This window comes from Misgurnus anguillicaudatus, chromosome 16 (genome assembly GCF_027580225.2).
Source record: "Misgurnus anguillicaudatus chromosome 16, ASM2758022v2, whole genome shotgun sequence".
Lineage (NCBI taxonomy): Eukaryota > Metazoa > Chordata > Actinopteri > Cypriniformes > Cobitidae > Misgurnus > Misgurnus anguillicaudatus.
In genome coordinates, this window is record NC_073352.2 from 17,039,500 (window position 1) to 17,061,315 (window position 21,816).

The 21,816-nt window shown below is 39.0% G+C and overlaps 1 protein-coding gene across 1 annotated transcript in view; it reads right to left on the reverse strand.

The window, feature by feature from the left end:
* The window catches only part of gpc4 (glypican 4), a 41,105-nt gene that overhangs the window by 12,376 nt on the left and 6,913 nt on the right, over positions 1-21,816 (reverse strand). The window contains exon 3 of the mRNA XM_055178036.2: positions 3,484-3,642. Coding sequence (XP_055034011.1) covers positions 3,484-3,642 — 159 coding nt within the window. The remainder of the gene's footprint in view (positions 1-3,483; positions 3,643-21,816) is intronic.

Sequence of the window (21,816 nt, forward strand, 5' to 3'; positions counted from 1 at the left end):
GGGCATGTCGATTGAGCGCACAAAATCTCTATTTTTACAACACTAAGGAGGCTCGACACAACGTGATACTTTACTCGAAGTATCACGTGGGTCTCTACACATGAACGCGAGCATTGAGAACATTGTTTGTGTACACAGATTTTAGTAAAAGCGAAAAGTTTGGAACAACTTACCGTGCTGTTAAACTGCGTCCCGCCGCCATATTGCCAGTCATGAGCAATCGATTTCAGAATGCGATTGAATGGACTCCATAGGACGCTACTTTTCAACTACAGGGTCAATATTGTTTTTCACTTGAGACAAAACAACAAATTATCCGTGCATTTATATGGAACTATGCTTTAGGAGCTATCCATCTTTACTCTCCTTCCTCCTTATGTCGCATTCTGAGATCGATTTCTCATGACTGGCAATATGGCGGCGGGACGCAGTTTAACAGCACGGTAAGTTGTTCCAAACTTTTCGCTTTTACTAAAATCTGTGTACACAAACAATGTTCTCAATGTTCGCGTTCATGTGTAGAGACCCACGTGATACTTCGAGTAAAGTATCACGTTGTGTCGGGCCTCCTTGGTGTTGTGAAGGTGGAGATTTTGTGCGCTCAATCGACATGCCCTGTTCATTCCCATTCAAAGGCCAGTTTACCAGAAAACGAAAATCTTAAATATCTTAAATGTTGCTCTTTAGTCATAAATATGCTTTTAAATGAAAGTTTGACTCGTTAACAACGAAAAAACACCCTAAATTCCGTTTTAGGGCGGAATTCCCCTTTAACTCAACACGTAACAGTTTTTTTCAACAGAGTTTCAAAGGACTATAAACAATCCCAAACAAGGCATAAGGGTCTTATCTAGCAAAACAATTGTCATTTTTGACAATAAAAATAACAAATATACACTTTTAAAGCACAAATTCTCGTCTAGATCCAGTCGTAATGCGCCAGCGTGACCCCACGCAATACGTCATGACGTCAAGAGGTCACAGATGACAAACGCGAAACTCCGCCCCAGTGTTCCTATGTTTTTGTATGTCAACTGATACTAATTAATGTCTTTGTGTCAGTTTATTGTTTACAATGGTCCGGAAACGTGCGTTTTATATATGTAACAAGTGACCTTTCTACGTCACTACGCATTTACGTTAGGTCGCGCTGGACTGGATCTGGACGAGAGGTTGTGCTTGGAAAGTGTATATTTGTTGTTTTTGTTGTCGAGGATGACAGTCGTTTTGCTGGATGGGGCCCTTGTGCCTCGTTTGGGATCGTTTGTAGAACTTTGAAACTCCGTTGAGGGAGGCTGTTGCGTGTTGAGTTGGGTGTTGGTTGTTGGTGTCTGTTAAAGTCCATTAATGTTGCAATGTTTTCCTGCAATGTGTTCCTCAAAGACATCAACATTTTGGATGACATGGTGGTGAGTAAATTATCTGGATTTTTTTTAAGAAAATGGAATATTCCTTTAAGGCTTACTAGCTTTGTTTCTTTTTCATAATTAATTAAATTTAGGGTTTTAAGATCTTTCAAAGCATTGCCACTACGTACAAACATCTTTTTTACCAATGCAATGCAACTGTTTATTGTCCCAAGCCATTAGAGTTCTTTTTGTCCCAATTATACTTTTAATTTTTTAAAATATTAGGCATATGTCTGCTTAACACTATTAATTATTATAAACATTTTATTTGACATGTAGATATGCTTGTCACAGTCCGTAGGTATAACAATAAAAGTTTTCAAACAAAACCTTAATTTTCAAAGAGACTCAAGGATCTCATTTACACCCTACTTCCACAGTGAAGAAAATGCTTACTTTTGAATACAAGAATGTACTGAAAGTGTCTTTTGTTTGACATTATCAAAGCTATTGGCATTTTAAGGCTGTTGAGCTCATTAAGTCACATGCCAGGGTCTCGTGCACATTTAACGCAGACTGGCGATTCAGAGCGAATTCCCACGGTAAGAGCGCAAAAGACCTGAGGACCTGGAGATGAAGAAGAAATGAAAGGCATAACAGACTGATGGCAGAGAAAAAAAAAGGGGGAGAACAGGAACAAAAGGCAAAAGGGGAAAAGAGCAGGGGAGGAGGCGGGCAGGATCTGGCAACCGCCGCATTCCGACACGTCACATTCCTGCTCACATCTGGCTGCAATACACACGATCCCTGTTACCATTCATTCCCTGAAGTCTCACTTTCTTTCACATTCACACAAACACCCAATCATGAGAACCCATCAAGTCGCCATTCATTCTCATTAATGCCTCTATGATTCTCCTCTGTTCCCATGTCATATCACAAATACAAAATCTTTAAACACAAATCCATGTGCGGTTATACAGTATTGTTCTATTAAAAACCTGTCTGTGCAAGTATTTTTGGTATGACCAAGCTATTCATCTAAAGGGCAAGATTAAAGATTAAATTAAGACCACATGCCTTTAAAATGTAATTATATGTATTAATACCCATTACCGTACATAAAAGGAGCACGTTTGGCTGTATCTGTGTCTGCTGTGAAATGTAACAAGTATCGAGTAAGGAAACTCTTGTACTGTGAAACTCACATCGTAAGACGTTACACATGTTCCTAGAGTGCAACCTCATGTCACATCCTAGCTCTCTCTAATCTTTGGCAGAAAACCAACTTTGAGTCCTTTTAAATCCTCTGCCGGAGAAACAGATCCACGGTAAAGACGGGTGGCCACATGAGAGGCGATGCAGGTCTCATTATGAAATAAATGTGTGGCTGCATGGCTGATAAATCACGTGCGAGCGTCAGATTGCAGGGAGCAGTTCATTTATTCTGCTTTCTCGGTCTTATCATCGACTGTGTTGCAAACACCAGCTCACAGTTTCATCTCAACCTGATACAGTCCTGGCTTGTTCTTTTATCAGCTAGGGGACATTTTTCTTGCAGATGTATCTCACTAAAGCTGGACCAATCTTGATTTTTCCCTGTTTGACGCTCATTTCATATGACGTTACGGCATGAAGGCAAAGAAACCAATAAAACACGCCCGAGCGAGTGTGTGTGATAGCTGACAGATTGTGTCTGCGGGGTTTTCCCCTCTTGAGTGAGTCAGCAGTGTGGATGCATGTTCCCATGCACCCTCTGCCCTGCACCGGAGAAACCCGATCCTGCCTGATATTCCCTGCCACATGCAACGCAGAGAGGAAGCCTGGCTTTTGCATGCGTGTGTGGTCTGTCTGCAGGTCTGTGAGCATGTGTGTGTGTGTGTGTGTGGCAGATGACTGTGGGATGTTGAGGGACAGGTGTAGAGATGGATGCATAGACGGCGTGTCTCTGGAGACGGTGTGCTGGCAGGTGGGGGTGTCTGTCAAAAGTGAAGACTGAAAGTGTGTGCGTGGGGGGGTGTGAGACTATATGCAGTATAACTGATTTTAAATAAGGGAACCAGTAATATCAAAGTACTTTTTGTGCAAATGAATCCAACACAAGTTTGCAGTATGTAAGAGGTGGTATACTGACGGTCAAAGTGACGATGTCTCTGGGTGAAGGTGCTCTGCAGGTTGGAGCTGAGTTGATGGACGGGGGCTTTGAGGTCCGTCCGGCTTTGCTGACTCAACTTCTCCTCCATTTCTAGAGTACAGCAGGAGTAACCTTGAGGACAAACCTTCAGATGGGCTCCTGAAAAAGAGAGAGAAATGGTTAAGATTCTGATCTATTTTTAGGTCAAATCTGTCAAATCGGTGACATTTTGGCAGCAATTTGTGGCTGTGCCTTTGTACAAAGGTCAGATTAAAATACTTTCATTGACGCACACAAGGTGGTCTTCAGGGCATTCTCACATCATGCTGGATCATCAAATTTTACACAAATTTGTGGAATCGAGTGCATATTAAAGCAAAGCTAAAAAAAAAGAAGTTTACCTTTTAACTCAAAATTAAGAGTTTGGTACCAAAACAAGATAAATGCCATTTAAAAAAAATTGTTAGCGCCAAAATCAGTATTGTATCAGGTCAGTATTAAAAAAAGTAAATTTTTAAATTAACGCAAAATCCAATATCCGCCATGTTATACTGTCATCTTTTCTCCCTTTTTTCTCCCTAAATTGCGATAAACGCCACTCTTCCTTCTCTGCAGAATGCAATAAATCCGCTTAACCAATCACAGCGCACCATTCCACGCATTGTAAACACCAATGGCGGCTAGGGGTGTAACGATTAACCGTGCAAATGCGCGTTTTCTCAATGAATGAATCTGAATGAATTACGGTGAAATCCAGGCACATCCGAATGCCAGGGGGCGCTCCCGTGCAGAAACTCCCTTTGTGCCACAGAAGAAGCAGCATTACGAATGCTATTCCAGGAAATGTCAACAGGAATATTTATATCACTGTTCTTCAGATTGTTTCAGGTATTTTCATGATAATAAAGAATACTTTGAATGATTGTGTTTGACGAGTGTTGCTTTTTTAAATACACGTAATACACGACTCCGCCTCATAATGATTTTAGATTGATAAGGACTTCCTACCGACCAAATGCCATAGTACACGCACAAGCTGTGCATGAAACAAAGCATCGCAGCCTTGCGATTCAGAATCGATTTCAAACAGGCATTTTTAATGGGACACACGGTTGAATTGTTACACCCCTAATGGTGGCGCGTTGAATACACACAGAATCCTAGTTTTCCTCATCTACTTTGTACTTCGTGATCAACAAACAAACAAAAACAAAATAATACGTTTGATGGCATTGATAAACCTGTGGTGGTTTTCTGTGGCGGAAAAGAAACGTAAGCTATCAAAATCAAATATTTTACGTGAGAGGCACTCGGGAGACGGAAAATGTCGGCTGTTGATTGTTCTTCCGACAGCATCAAGCTTCTGTCATGCTAACACATTGTTTTACTCGAAGTCAACGAAAATCAAGCAGGACCAAAACATTTTACAGCTGATCGCTTTCAAAAAAGTTCAGCAACGACGTCCCGAGGATGACAATAATATGACAAAGTAAGTGTTTTGATTAATGCCATTAATGTTTATTTTTTTAATCAGTGTATACCACAAGTCAACTAAATGAATATAACATGGCAAAGATGAATGCACATTTATATATTGATTTAATAGATTTATAGCATTTTGAAAAAAACTTTGTGGAACATTTTGTGGAAAAAAATAATCAGTTTTATAATAAATCTTTGAAAATCAAATTATGGATTTTTTTATAACCTTAAGATGCTATGTGAAAGTTTGTTACAGAAAATAGTGGTTTTCATCTTGTCACTTTCTTTGTATAGAAAACACGATTTTACCGAAATTAGTCAAAATGGATTTATTGCCTTTTGGAACCAAACTCTTCAAAATGTTATATCAAGGTAATTTGTAATGAACAAAATTATATTAAATTAGAAAAATGCCAAATAAGATTTTTACTCTTGGCCACAGCCCTATGGCCATAGCTGAGGACACAGTATAATGCGTGTGGTGTTCCTGTAGCTCCAGTACCCACCAACCCTCAAGTTCCATTCCCAGGGAACACAAACTCATTGCATTGCCTTGAATGCACTGTAAGTCTGAAGCGTGTGCCAAATGCATAAATGTAAATCTGAGGAATGCCAGGCTCCTTCCATCATTCACCCCATTAGAAATCATGCCCATGCCATGTTTCGAGTGTGGCACAAGTGCAGATGAACAGAGTGGCTGGATTAAACAAGGCGTCACATTAACATAGAGGGTGTGAGGTGGGTGGACTGCGCAGTCACAGCTGCAATAATGTTTTGTTTTTCTTTTTTTAAATGCGGTTGTTGGAATTTAGGCGAACACAAGGGTCCTTTCAGAGGATTGGACTCCAACAGGCGGTTTGGCTTCCCCTGCTGTTCAGCAAAACTGGTCACTCAAGATCTAGTGTAGTACACTACACTACACTACACACTAGGGTGGACATTAGGGATGCATATCAATTAATCGCGATTAATCTATAGCAGAATAAAAGTTTTTGTTTACATCATATATGTGTGTGAACTGTGTATAATAATTATGTATATATAAATACACACACATGTATGTATAATTTTAAGAAAAAAGTATATTTATATATTAAGTATTTATAAGTATATAGTATAAATTATATATAAATATACAAATGTATATACACATGTAAACATTGCTTAAATATATACATGCATGTGTGTGCATTTAACTATACAAAGTTATTATACACAGTACACACACATATATGATGTAAACAAAAACTTTTATTCTGCTATAGATTAATCGCGATTAATTGATATGCATCCCTAGTGGACATAGTGCCAAAATTCCCTATTAATTGCAATATTAAGTATATAGTATATAAATATATATGCTAATAAACTGCATATAAAGAATAAGCAAGTAACAAATATAATAATAAATATATTTAAATACAAAATTACACTGTCAAGTAATGTTTAATTGAAAATAATAATGAGAGTAAACAATAAAGAACAATATTAAAGAACAAAAAATAAAGCAAGTGGATGTCATTTTTTTTATTATGAACTCTTAGACAAGATATAGGTCATTGACAAATCCAATTTTTTTGATCTGCCTGTCATTATCTCAAGAGAGCCCTATCCAAGACCATGTTTAATGCAACAGAGAAAGCCATTCATGTCAGACAGGTATCATGAAGTGCAAGTATTTGCATCACTACTACAGGGGAAAAACCCTGCTCTCAAAACTCATTATCAGCGCAAAAGCTCACCATTCAGCTCTTTTATATTTGTTCAGTGAGATCTGGAGGAGGAAGATGGACAGAACATCTTCTGATAGATTACAAGCTCTATGTACCCGCACAGGCCTCTTAGCGTCGGCACAACGCGTCCAGTCCCATGCATGCGGATATCTGTGACACGGTTCATATCTGAGCATCTGCTAAACGAATCAGCGTGCGTGAAAAGCGAGGAGCTGATGAAAGCTTGCAAATAATCACCGACACCGCAAAACATCCAAGAGGAATTGTCACGGTCTATTTGCCAGGGCTTGTCTTACATGGGCAGGCAGCGCTGGATGGAGTGGCACTGTGTGTGGACAGCACAGCTTGTGCATGACTGTAGTCCGCGATTACCAAAAATGACATTTATGACAGGACTTGGATTGACTGGAGCGCTAGTAAAAAGCTCATCCAATCAATCCTGTAATAAAGTGACTTTTGCTGAAAAGTTAATAAATAAATAAAACATTTAAAGAAAAAAGGTTAAACTAGCCAGTAAGTTTGTGTTGTTATGATGAATTTTGTGAAAATATTATTTATTTAATCATTTTTAAGTTTCCAATAACAGCACAGCACTTCTATCTAGCTAGTTTGGATTGTTTAACTAACAAAATGTATAGATGTAAAAACTTTAACTATTGCTCAATTACAGTTACAATATTGCCTAAATGAAAAGTTGTTGCAGCGCAGCAATGCCAACTACAACAAGTGTTATGATTATAATAAATTAATTTAAGGGTTAAAACAGGTAATGAACAATATTCAGTCGAAATTTCCATCTTCCCAGAACGTTTATTTATGTGCATCACTAGCTACGAGGACTCCGAGTCGGGTGTAAAAACTGAGAAAGAGCAGCACCTTTACCCTGCTGTGGCCCCAGGACCAGCTGCACCCCTCGACTCCACTGGGACCCCATCCAAATCACTTACTCTTATTCACACACTTGGCATCAGGTACATACAGACCTGCACATCATATCTCAGCCCAACACACAGCTCTTTGTATATGGGCGTTTGGAAAGAGAGAACCTAACCTGAAAAAGCAAACCAAATAGTCTAGTAAAAACACCTAAATGGAACAAAATTTTTAAGCTGAGGCAAATTACTGAATGAGAAACAAGTACAGCCCATAAACCGATCCAAACAATCAACACTGAGAAGGCCTTAATATGAAAAATGCGTGTTTTATGCACCACTACTTTTATCACCACTGGTCAAAGTACAGCTTTTTTGCACCGGTCAATGCAAAAGTGGACTCAAACAAACAGCAATGTTTTAAAGATCTGATAATATTTACACTTTTCCAGTAAGTCAGCTTACAAAGGGCTTACTTAGCAGTAACAAAACAGACACACTTCAGCTTTAAAGATGCCATCCGTAAATCTTGCCTCTATATCGGCATCTCTATTTAAAACAAAATTGCAGGTTACTATATATACTTATCTTTGTGTCTAAGTCACACTGACATTTCCCGCAAAAGCATACCTGACAGCCCAACTTATAAATCATCATTATAAGCCTAAAACTGTGAACAGAGGTAAAGTAAAGAGATGTATATCAACACTGATTTTATAGGTACTCGCTCAGTAACAAAAATTTGGGGATTTCAGCTATAAGAAGTGAAAATGCAACCAAAATTAGTTTTGTCTTCAACATCTCTGTCTTTAAAGGATTAGTCAATTTTCTTAAAAAAATCCAGATAATTTACTCACCACCATGTGATCCAAAATGTTGATGTCTTTCTTTGTTCAGTCGAGAAGAAATTATGTTTTTTGAGGAAAACATTTCAGGATTTTTCTCATTTTAATGGACTTTAATGGACCCCAACACGTAACAGTTCTAATGCAGTTTAAAATTGCAGTTTCAAAGGACTCTAAACGATCCCAAATGAGGCATAAGGGTCTTATCTAGCGTAACGATTGTCATTGTTGGCAAAAAAAAAATATATATATGCACTTTTAAACCACAACTTCTCTTCTTCCTCCGTTCGTGTGACGAGCCAGCGCGACCTCACGTTAGGGGTGGGCGGTATGAGCAAAAATTCATATCAAGGTATTTTTCACTCTTCAGCCGGTATAACGGTATTACGGTATGTTGCCATATGAGATAAAACATTTTGGAGTCACACTGTAGTAAACCTTAGTTAAATTACGGACAAAATTTGTATTTTTAACCTTATGTTACTAATAAGTGAGGGATTGGACATAGACATGATTTTTTTATCTTTTCCCATTTTTTCCTTTCAAAGCGCCATTGTGTGGATGGGTGGACTCATCTTCTTATGCATATTGTCACTAATATGGGAAGTATGAAAATATGGAAATTAGTATGGTCATTTGCTGGTAGGCTATGTGCCTTATTACAATGTTTTACGCTACGTCCAACAACTTTAAAGCTGTGTGCTGTATATCTTGTGTCTGTTTGATTTATAAATATACAAAGAACAAGATTTTCTTTTTGTTGTTAATATGAACATCTGATGGGAGATGCCATCTCACTTTAAATTATTATTAATCCCTGAACGTATTAATAAATGCAGTTTATTAATACAAGTTAGTTATATTAATAAATGTATTTATTGTATTTAATTGCATTCATTTAATTAACCAGCAGATTCATATTGCCAAAAACACTCCACTCATACGTTTTTATGCGTAAATATGCACTATGTATTGTTTAATAGCCTCTCTAATTAATAAACCTGCATTAAGAAAACGAAATTTACCATTAAAGGCTGTTTTTAATGTGTTTGGTACGTTGCTTACGTTATCCGCTAAAGCACTCTGAAAGCGCTATTCATTTAACCGTAACTCCTCAACCATTTGCGCTATCAAAAAAGGAATGGTTCCTAAAAGAAGATAAATTGCACTTTTTGGCAAACTATGGTTTATTACGGTAATTTCTTGCTTTCCGTCCTCCATTCGCTTACCTGGAGAGCGCGTGCAGGGCGCAGTAGAGAGAGCAGATCTGACTGAGTGAAAAGCGAGTAACACCGTTAAACGACTTTGAAGCAGTGAGGTAAAAAAGCCTCCCAAATGTATATAACACTGTTGACGCGCTGTTGGTGCCTTGGGACTCGACAGTCCGACTGTTTAAGTTGATTTTCAATAAAGCAGTGTTGATTTTGTTCGCTTCTGGGTCCTGTTATGTTTCAGAACCTGGTAATGCTTAGGTAAGCCACGGGCTTGTTTCTCGCCAAACTCGCTGTATACAGATCACAACACCTGAAATATCGTCTTTGGTAGGATTTGCGTGCACTATTATGTGCATCCTCTTAAAAAAAATGATGATTAAAAATGGATTGAAGTGCGATCGGAGCTTTTCGTTTTGTGTTTCTGTGGACAGCGCATCTCGGGAACGAAGGTATGACTTTTAAGACTTGGGTAAACTCCCGCGGGGTCTTAAAAAAATAACATTCATAAAGTTAAATTTATGTCCTAGAATGAAGATCTGGGCGTTTTAAGGCCATAGATATAACTTTCTGAAGGTTAGTTTTTTGTTACACCCCGCGGGAATCCTGATAAGTGCAAAAATATAATTTAAAATATGTAACGCCGGTATCAACGGTTTTGCAAAATCCATATCATGACGTGACACAATACCGGTAATTACTATCATACCGGTTTATTGCCCACCCCTACCTCACGTAATTGCGTAATGCCGTGGAAAGGTCACGTGTTACATATATGAAACGCACATTTGTGGACCATTTAAACAATAAACTGACACATAGAAATTAATTAGTATCATTCCACATACAACAACGTCAAAACGGTCCTCTTTCTCCACACTTGTAAACACTGGGGCGTAGTTTCGATACGTCATCTGTGAAGTCGCGCTGGTGCGTCACAGGACCGGAGGAAGACGAGAAGTTGTGGTTTAAAAGTGCATATTTTTTATTTTTTCTTGCAAAAAATGACAATCGTTTCGCTAGATAAGACCCTTATGCCTCGTTTGGGATCATTTACCCCGGATTTCCACCGACTGCGGAGCGGCTGCAGATCGGCTGCGCTGCGTTACGGCTCCGCACTCCGCCGTCCGCCAATACCCACCGGTTCCGTATTTGTTGCAGAGCGGCTGCGTGCTGATGTGACAAGGACCCGTGAGTTCTCGCAAATTCACATGAAGATCGCGCGATATCTAGTTCTGTCTCCGCCCATTATGACGTTGAATTATGATGTTATTACAAACCAGCCCAGATCCCAACACGAGATCTCCCGAATTCAGGTATGATCACGCGATAAAGTCATGGCTCCGCCCTGCGGAGCTGTCCGGCATCCGTCAAAAATAGAAGCTCTGCGTATTTGTGCCGGAGAGCTGCGGATGGCCGGAGCTGTGACGGATTCGGAACGCAGTCAGTGGAAATACACACATTGACTTGAATGGAAACGGATTGACTCCGCCGCCGCTCCGCAACGGATCCGCAGCCGCTCCGCAGTCGGTGGAAATTGAGGGTATGAGTCCTTTGAAACTGCAATTTCAAACTGCATTAAAACTTAAGTATTCGGGTCTATTCAAATCAATGTTTTCCTCAAAAAACATAATTTCTTCTCGACTGAAGAAAGACAGACATCAACATTTTGGATGACATGGTGGTGAGTAAATGATCTGGATTTTTTTTTAAGAAAATGGACTAATCCTTTAAGAGATAAGTCAATATATTTGCTTACACAAAAACAGCCCTGGTGGAAATCCATTAAACACATGCGAAAAAGAAGCATTCGTGATTTGTTCCTGCATTTGAAGTACAGCCAGACTTTCTGACAGAAATAAGATGAAGTTAAAATCTATTTCCATCTACATCTGATTGTTGAGTAAACCACCTGACTATAAATCTTTGAGGGGTTTGTTATTGCTGTCTCCGATAAGAGTCGCTTCCTGTTGCTGTTCCACAGGCCTAAGAACATTCTGTTGTGCTGGAAGATGAAGGGATGGAAACTGCCCTGTGGACAAAACCCAGATTAGTCCCAACACCCCCCTTCATGTTCCTTCATCCTCAGCGCTGATGTGGCCCCAGCCCCAGACAGACTTCAGCCCCTATAACCCCACGACGCTAGCCAGAAAACTTAACCGCCGTGGTCAAAGGTTAACTGAGAGAGGCCACGCACTGTGACCCTGCTGGGGCTGACCAGTAGTCCCACCACACACACGGTCAATCACAGCCCTCTGAGTCAAAAGTCATAAATTCTCCAGAGGATTTTTTTTTAGGCCGTCACTATAAATCGCTCTGGCCACCACACATCCACACGCTGTTGCCAAAAGCAGGAGAATAATGGGCTTCCCTGTTGTCTCTCTAATAAGACACATTCGGCAACTTCCATATGCCAGCACAAGTGTCATCGACACCATCAGTTCTGCTCACAGCACAGTCATCGTATCAGGTGGATATGAGCTGTGATAAATCATCAGCCTTCAGCTTATTACTTGATAAATGAACATCTTTAAAAAGGAAAACACCACCGTTTTTTAATATTTCACTATGTTCTTACCTCAACTTAGATGAATTAATACATACCTATCTTTTTTCAATGTGTGCACTTTTAATCTTTATACAGCGCTTCTTGAATGTGTTAGCATTTAGCCTAGCCCCATTCATTCCTATGGCTCCAAACAAAAGTTTTATTTTGTGCCACCATACCTACTCATGTAACTTCTCATGTAACAGTCTTTAAATAGGGAAAACATGGAAGTGTTGGGTGGCTTCTAAATTAATCCCAGTTTGGAGCCATAGGAATGAATGGGGCTAGGCTAAATGCTAACACATTCAAGAAGCGCTGTACAAAGATTAAAAGTGCACGCATTGAAAAAACACAGGTATGTATTAGTTTGTCTAAGTTGAGGTAAGAACATAGTAAAATATTGAAAAACTGTGGTGTTTTCCTTTAAGAAAGCTAGATCTTACAGCTTCACAGCTTTGGCAGTGGCTAGGCAAGAAATAAGGTCCATCATAATTCAGCATGCAAACAATTCACAGATCAAAGTGTGAACTGCTCAAGCTAAACCAATTGCATAAGTTGACACATAACTAGACAACATCCTTCACACTCTACTGTAAGATTTTATTCCTATGACTACAAAATAACATGCAAAACAACACAAGACTAGAGCCTCGACATCCCAGCCCATCTTTACACCAACACAACCTACAATTACCACAGTGGGAAGGGAACTACTATTTAACAACTAACTTTTGCCTACTTGTGGCCTGAGGTACAAGACAGCCTGACCTAACTAAATGTGTTTGGCTAACTTTAATAAGAAAAGCAACATGCAGATGGTGATAAAACATCTGGCCTTGGGCTAAATGCGTATTAGTGAAACCTTCATGGAATGAGCATTTAATGAGCACACTCTCTCCTTTCGGCATATGATGTCCGTGCATTCCTATTACCTTTCAAGATGATAGAAGTTTAATGGGATGCGAGGCAGAACGGAGGCATTTTCGACAGATAAGAGTTTGATGTTTCATTTCTAAATCATAGCATTTCTATTATATATGGTGTCTCTTCTAAACCTTGCTATCATGTTCAAACATGTTACTGTTGTTGATGCACTCTTCTGCCTGCACACCATCTGCTAGAAGACATATCTCTATACATCTCAGCCCACACTCTCTCTCTCTCCCTTGCTCTCTCTCTCTCTATCTGTGTGGCCTCAGGGCTATCTTTGGACTGTCCGTCCTTTCTTTGCAAAGCCTTAAGAATGCTTTCATATTAACCCCTGGAATTAAATCTGTCTTATAAGCATTTAACCAATAAAAAGAAAAAATGTTCATCAAGGTGAATTTATACAGAGCAAAGTCTATACAGTTCTGATTCACTCCACGTAAGGCATCTTGTTCTTGAGGAAACAGCTGGTGCTCACTCACTATTAATAAAGCTGTGCAGAAGGTAAAGATACAACTGCTCAGGTTTTCATTGTGCGGCTCCCACCGCAATGGGAATGCATTCAAACAGGACAACTGTAACAGGAACCCATTATTAGAGAGCAACGGCTCATATGGAGGTAATAAAGAGGGGAATTACTTTTTCTTTCCAAATCCAATCCAGCATCCCTCAAACACTGCAATGACAAGTTTACAACGCCATTGCCAGGACAATGATGTTTTTCAGAGACTTGCAATAAATGTAGGACGGCTAAATGTAAATGACAGCATGTGCGATTGTGAAACAAAATGGTGGATGGACTCTGTATGGAGGAACCTTACACCTTACATGTTGTCCTGTAAACATATAAGATTTAATGATACAAAAGCTTCCACATTCTGCCTTAATATTAACCTCAAATTAGTTTATGCCGCCTTAAAACTCATTTTAAAAGAGCAAGGAAAATCCATGAAGAGTCTGTCATGTTCTGTTGATGTTGTTAATGCGCTAACAGGCCCGGTCGGAGAAGCAGCACGAAGGAGAGATTATAAAACCAGAGGATTTTGCTCAAGGACAAATTCCTCAGGTCTAACGCTACGAAAACATTAGCGAAAAAAAAAACTCACTTCACAGGTCTGTTGACATACAATTAGAGCAATGTTTTTCCAATCCCGTCGCCCCTTTCCATAACCTCCTGTGTATTAGAGAGAGCACCTAGTATTCAGTAATCCTCCGGGCAGCACACATTCACACAGGTCACACTGTGGATACCAGACGGGGCATTTTCCATAGCTGGTGGTTTACTTGCGTCGTCTCTTTTTTTCCATCTACAGAGGTCAAATACAAGACCGTAGCCAGAGTGAGTGTAGCTTATCCTTTTCGCTTTTTAATCTGGAGATATGAGTGATATCCTGACATGAGGGGTATGAGATCAGACAGACATCACTCTGCAGTCCCACGAGGCAGGTGTCAGGTTAATGTGGAAGCGAGTTAACCAGCAGGATATCCTGTGCCAAGCGACACTTGCACGGGCAGGAAACCTTTTACAATACAGTCCAGCCAGATGGGGACACACAGGCCAACTCTCTACTACATTGCTTGTTTCCGATCATTAGAAATAGAGGAAAATGTCGAGCAAATAAACAAGACTTTTGGGTCAGTCAAATTATTGCCATGCACAAAACTCTGAATATTACCAATCTGAATATGACAACTGAATATCAAAATAGCACAACAGGTTAGACTTAGAGTGACAATTTCTGACATTAATTTTTTGTTAATAATTTTTTTATAAATTTAATAAATATTAATAAGTTACTGATGTAAGAGTTTTAAAATGGACAACCAGTTTTACTATCCTGATTGTACATCAAAATCTAATGTATTTTCCGGACTATAAGCCGCATCAAAAATGCGTCATTAAGATGAAATAACATATAAAAGTCGCAGTGGACTATAAGTCGCGTTTATTTAGAAAATTATTTCGCAAAATCCAAGCCGAAGAACAGATATTAAATCTGGAAAGGCAAGTTATTCAACTAAACAATAGCAGACAGAACAGCAAGCTGAATAGATGTCTGTACGTTAAAGTAATATTATCAGTTATTTAAACGATAAACCATAGCATGCAGAACTTACCTGGAAGGTTGAATAGGCTAAATTAACTGAACAAGCCAACTAGCGTGAAGTTCGCAGACTCGTCATTCCACATCACTGAATCCATTAAATTACATAAATACAGAAGCAGCATATGGCGAACTCTCGCGGCTGTAGAAGGTAATTTTGTCTCTTGCCTCATAAATGTCAAAATTAATTCATACTGACTTACAAGACGCACCTGACTATAAGACGCAGCACCAGCCAAGTTATGAAAAAAAACGTGGCTTATAGACCGAAAAATACGGTATATAGTAACGTAATTGTAAAGTAAAAGTGTAGCTATATCTTAGGTGCTGTGCTTATTTACACTAGCTTTATTTCATTAATTTTGCCATGTGACACATGGCTTTATGAAAAGGCACAAATATTCAATTTAGCATATCACAAAACTGGATAAATAGTTATAAAATAGGAAAAAATAGGTTTTGTTGGCATACACTCACTGTAAAATATTTCTGTAGAAATTACAGTATTACTGGGTATTACTGGCAACTAGCTGCCAGTAACTTACTGTAGATTTTACATTTATGTTATTTACTGGAAACAGTTTGTTTCACGTTAAATGAACATGAAACATTTTCAGTTTTTATCTTCTACAGTAAGTTACTGGCAACCAGCTGCATAATTACAGCAAATTTTTTACAGTGCTGTAAAAGTACGGTTTTTATCAGACGCACGTGCGTTGACGCGATACGCGTCTGGTCCGAACTTTACTTCCGGTTTCAGGTTTTTTGATGGTCTGACTAGTTGCTGAAACTGAACTTTTGAACAAATACCTCATCGAAAAAAAACAAATGTTTTGGTTTTCTAGGTAATCTACGGGTTGTTTATTTTGCTTGTAATATAAATAAGCTACATTTAAGGTTGTTATTTGTTCTTAGCAGAGTTTACCAGAAGTTACGTGTTGACCACGAAAGCCGCTTGTTTATGTTGTTACTGCTTAAACGTCTATAGCATGTCACATTGCAAGACATGTCTGCTTCCCAAAATTACTTCATGCCAAGTGGCTCTCGACAGAAAGCTTTCAGAGTTACAGTTAGCATTACCTACATCTGGTTTATACTGAACTTGCATAAATCATGACACAAAAGCTTTAGACCCACAGAAATTAAATCTACATCTTGCTGAACTCTTAATTCAAGTCATAATATAAGCAGTAAGCACTTATGGTTCACTTTGAAATGATTCAGGAGATTAAATTAATCAAGGATCTCTCAAACACAGCTGTCAAAATACCAAACCACCACCATTTTCTTTTTACATGGCACACAGGTTAATTTCATAAAAACGACTTCATCAAAATCAAAATAATTGTTTTTGTCAAAAGTCAAGATCCCGGTTGTATACTAAAAAGCTGTAACACTTGACTTTTAATAACAGGCTTATGAGTCTAGACATTTGTGTGATCATTAACCAGGGCAAAAGCATTATATAGTTAAACTATACCTCCCCTTCAAGCACTCTATGTGCACTACAGCACAAAGCAACATGGAGAGCTTCCAAAACACAAACCAGATGTAAAAGTATGATGCCGGGCAGGGCGCCTTAATACTTAAGTAAATCCTTAAAAACTCTAAATTGGTGCAATGAGACACACATATGTTAGACTGATGTGCGGGTGTGTGTGTGTGTGTGTGCACACTTGGGCGATCACCCACAAGCTCTCATCCTTTTGTACCAGTCAATCTCTGATTGCTAAACCAGAGCAGGGCCTCTGACCAATTAAAACTCCCCGCTGGTAAGCATTCCAAAAGGCTGCCATCCATGAACATTTACCCAGAAGTCCCTGGGGAGATTCCACAACATCGTTTCGGCCTCTAACTCCATGTCTGTCTCCCTCTCCCTCCCCAGCGCGCCGTCTCCGGCTTTGTCTCCGCGCACAAAAGCTCCCTGCCTACGACACTTCCCAGGTCACCTCATTGTGAATCATTTAACTCGGACTGCCGCTTTCACAGACACATTAAAAGCCAGAAGACGGCATGTTTGGAGTTTAACAGAAGAATCCACTGATCTCTGTTGTTCATTACTCACAAAGTCCTTACATGACAGTTGAAGTGTAAAGCTTTCCATGCAAACTACAGTTAGTGACCAAACAGGGTCTGTTTGGAAGAAGTGATGCATGATATTTTGGCATCAGGATTAAATTCAACTTATCAAATTCAAATACCCATTATCAGTATTAGGTCTGATTTGGCTGATATTAAAAGCAACGTTAAATTTCACTTCAATCAGTATATTCTTTTAAAAGAAAAGCTCTCCAGATGTTACAAAGAACTTTAAATTGGTTTAATAGCCGATTTCCCTTGACGCATGTGATTTACTTTAGTGTGAATGGTGCTTCTGTTAAAAACAAGCAGTAACATTGACCATAACAGATAACACAAAAACAACTGGAACTTATTGGTAACGTTCAGAAGTTCTATAGGAGGGGCGCGGTAAAGGGGTGGATATATAGCTCAGCTGAATGACGCACACTTCAGTTGGAAGCAATTACGCTCCCCCAACCAATACCTCCACTAAGAGATACAATAAGAGACAAATTACAATGAGCCGGTACGTAAGCAGACATACTGACAGCTGGAATGCACCGTTTATTTACCCATGAGGACAAACGGTGCAAGAGGTACGGACCACAGATGGGGGTGCACAGAAAAACTCTAATAAAGGGAACTAAAGTTAATGATGCTGCTCACCATGATAGTTTAATATGGACACATGCATTAAGACACTCACAGGAAGCCCATGGCAGTGAAGTTAACCGGGGGTGGGAACATCCAACGTGAGAAAGTGCAGGCCTGGTTGAGCAGTGACAATGCATATATCACCTAAAATAATCAGTCAGTGCCCTGGCAATCAGTAACAAACATTACGACTTTTTTCTCAAACCGACCAAAATCTGCTGCAAGACGAATCAACTGCATGCAATGAAAACAGATCCACCCAAGCATGTCTTTCTTGCTAACTCATCAGTACAAAACAGAAAAGATGAAAGTAGAGGCTTGGATTAGTTGCTATGTGACAAAAACAACAAAGCATTAGCATGCTTTCACTGCGAGATGCTGTTCAAACCTCCTTTGTGAGAGGATGAGGCTTAAATGAATAATTCAGCAAAAGAAAACAAATATTTCTGCTCGGATGTAACAGCCAGGTTGTTAATTTCGAGCTAATAATTAATTCTGATTGCCCTGAATATACAACACACAGACCTATTGATAAACCTCCGTTATTAATGACTTTGTAGCTTTGTTCAACAAATATATACACAGTACTGGTCAAAAGTTAAGAAACACTAGACTGAATTTTTTTCCTGAAGACTATAAAACTATAAAAATATAGTTATTATACAGTACTGTGTAAAAGTCTCAGGCCACCACCAGACTTGTTGTTTTAGAAGTTTTAATGTCTATCCATATTTACTTTTCAATCTATTTTATTAAGATACAAACAAAAATACAGGAAATATGTACAAAAAAAAAGTTACATTTTCAGGACTTTTGGCATCGTCTGTGTTTAGTGTGACTTCTCTTGGCACTAAACACTTCTTGATTGTTTTTGAGCAGAATGAAGTAAAAATACTTCTTTAAAAATAGACATTAGGATTTAATTTTCTTTAGGTTTAAGAGATCCGACAGTTTCCTGCTATTGCTCAAGTGGAAGGGGAGTTTACCATAAAAACTTGACACATCAGTTTACATTTTTGTACAGTTTTTAATACTATACATGGATGTATTCCATTAAGAGACTGAGAAACAATTCACTGTAACATTGCAAAAACAACAAATCTAATTCTGGCATGGTGGCCTAAGACTTTTGCACAGTACTAAATTTATTTCTTTTATTAGAAATCTATCATTTTATATAAAATATATATTTTTTTGAACGGATGACTTAAGGGGGTTGCACACACGATGCAAAGCTCAGCGTCGCGAAGCTCTAAAAAACTCCAACACATTGCTTTCTATGAGTATACGCACACCGTCGCCGACAGGTGGCGCCTGTCCGCGCCGCCCAGTTACGACTCAGGAAGTTGCTCAAATTCCTGTCGCGCCACAGAGCGCCACTCACATAGTTTAACATTAAATAACATCGTATTTGTCCCAAATCATTAACGATTAACATTGGCTGCTAACGTATATTTTGCATTTTAAAGTAAGCGCTATCTGACGAAGCTCGCTCTATTTAATGTGCACTTCCGGTTTACGATACCTCCGAGTTGTCCTAGACTAGACGCTGAGCTGATCCCCCTGGTGTGTGACCCCCTTTATACTGAATATTGAAGAAAAAGCAGCCAATAAGAGCCAGGAATAGATGTAAACTCCTTCATTATGGCTTAAAATGCTTCTCAGGGTGGGACTTAACCACAAAGGGTGACTACACCGTAAAAAGTGAAAGTTGGATTAACCTTAAAAGTTACTTCAATTGGTAACCCCTGATAATTCGATTTTTTTCCAACTTAAATTTTCTCACTTAAAAAGTACTTTTTAACTCTTTCCCCGCCATTGACGAGATATCTCGTCAATCAAGAGAAAACGCTTCCCCGCCAATGACGAGTATTTCCGTCTTTCCGCAATACCGCTATTATCCACTAGGTGGCGCCCTTCCGCAACTTTTTAAAACCGGAAGTATTGCCCTCTGGCAAGCTACTGCATGTCCATGTCTGTTTTAAAGATCGCTCTAAATGGGATCTCTATGAAAAGTCCATCACAAAAATTGAATTATCTCTGCTTTTTGCTCAAAATGTGGTGTTTTTGCAGAAACCTACCCATATTCAAAAGCTGATTACAAAAGAACTACTCAAGGTAGGATGAAACGTTTTTTTTTTTGTTTGAAAGCAGAGGGTCTGTTTTTTCATTTGGTATATTGTATGTTTATATATCTGCAGAAGAACATTTTCTGTAAGGCATTAAACTTTGGTGAAAATCATGAAAAACGCTGGCGCTGGCTGGCAACTTTTTTAAAAAATGCTGGCGGTGAAAGAGTTAAAAGATTTATCACCTTACATTTTAACTTATAGTGAGAAATTTTAAGGTGACATAACTTATTTTTTAAGTGTTACCAATTGAAGTAATTTGTTTAAATGGATCCAACTTTTACTTTTTACAGTGTACACAGATGATAAAATATAACAGAGAGAGAGAAGGAAAAATTTATTTTGGATGCTTTCAGTCACATATAGATTTGTATAATTACAACTGTGTTATTCAATAGTTTTAATGAGTTCATAATTTTTTTATAATGTTGGAAACGATATACAGAATGAGTGAGTATTTCCAAACTTTTGACTGGTACTGTGCATACATTTCTGTCACACAGTTTCATACAGTACAAAACTTAAAAGATACACAGAAGGCTTTTTAACTTCAAACACAACCATAGGGATTTCACACAAACATCCCGATGTTCAGTGTGGGTTGTGGACTATATCTAGGTCAAAGCATTTGTTGTTTGGAAATCTGCAAGCCCACCATAAGCCTGATATGACCAAAACCACAAACGCGCTCACTAGAGCGCTCTCCAACTCTAGACGATTTTTCTTCCCGACTCTAAAGAATTCGCTTTTTAAAATAAAACATCTTTTTAACCCTAAACATATGAAAGGTTTTAGCGCAACAGTGCTATATCTTATCCCCCTTGGTAAAAGCAAACCAGCGGAAGCCCGAGTCATTCTTTGACACTGTTTATAACCTACATCTGAGAGAGGCTGAAATCCACCAGATGTCGAAACTGACGGACAAGCACTGAGCTAATATGTAAGCGGTGTGTTAGAAAGGGAGAAGAGATGGGGAGAGAGAGGCCCACTGGCAGGATGAGGTCAGGCCAAAGATCATGTTTCCAAAGTCCTCAAAGCTACAACATTGCAACAATGATTCTGATATACCTGTTGAGCTAAAGAAACTGGATAGCCGTGATGTTGGTGGGAAGAGCAGCAGCAATAAGCGATTGTGGAGGTAGTAAACCTACACCGGGTAAATCCTACTGTGCTTTTCACATCAACGTCTTGCCTGTTTCAGATATGGATGGGTAATGTCAACGAGTCAAAGCCATCAATAAGAGGACCATCTATACATAAAGACAAAAATCTTATCAAATGTGGCCATTTTGCCATTTTCCCCCATTCTGCTTCAATGAAATCATTGCTACGACCAAGTAAAACCACACCTAAGAAAAATGGTAATCCAGGGTCTGCCTGAGCGACTTCTGGCAGAGAAAACAGTCAAGCTACAAAAAAACTAATTTAAAATGCTAGAGCCAGAGGTGGGAGCGGAGCCGAGGCATTTGGTTTTGATGACCGTTTTAAGTGCTCCCATCACCTCGTCAGTTAAATTGTCGGAGGCTTTTGAGAGAGCCAGAGGGAGCGCTTCAGCCGCCTCAGCCTGTCTGGGCAAAAGCACAAAACCAAATCAACACTGCACCTTCCATCGTCTCCAAAGACTTTACTACACATGTGTAAGGTGTGTAAAAAGAAAATTAGGTAATCAAACAGACCTCACATATACATGTGTCCTGGTCTGATGCTCATCAAAAGGAGACTTCAAGTTGGCTGAGGGAGTAATTAGTTGGGATTACAGGAAATCT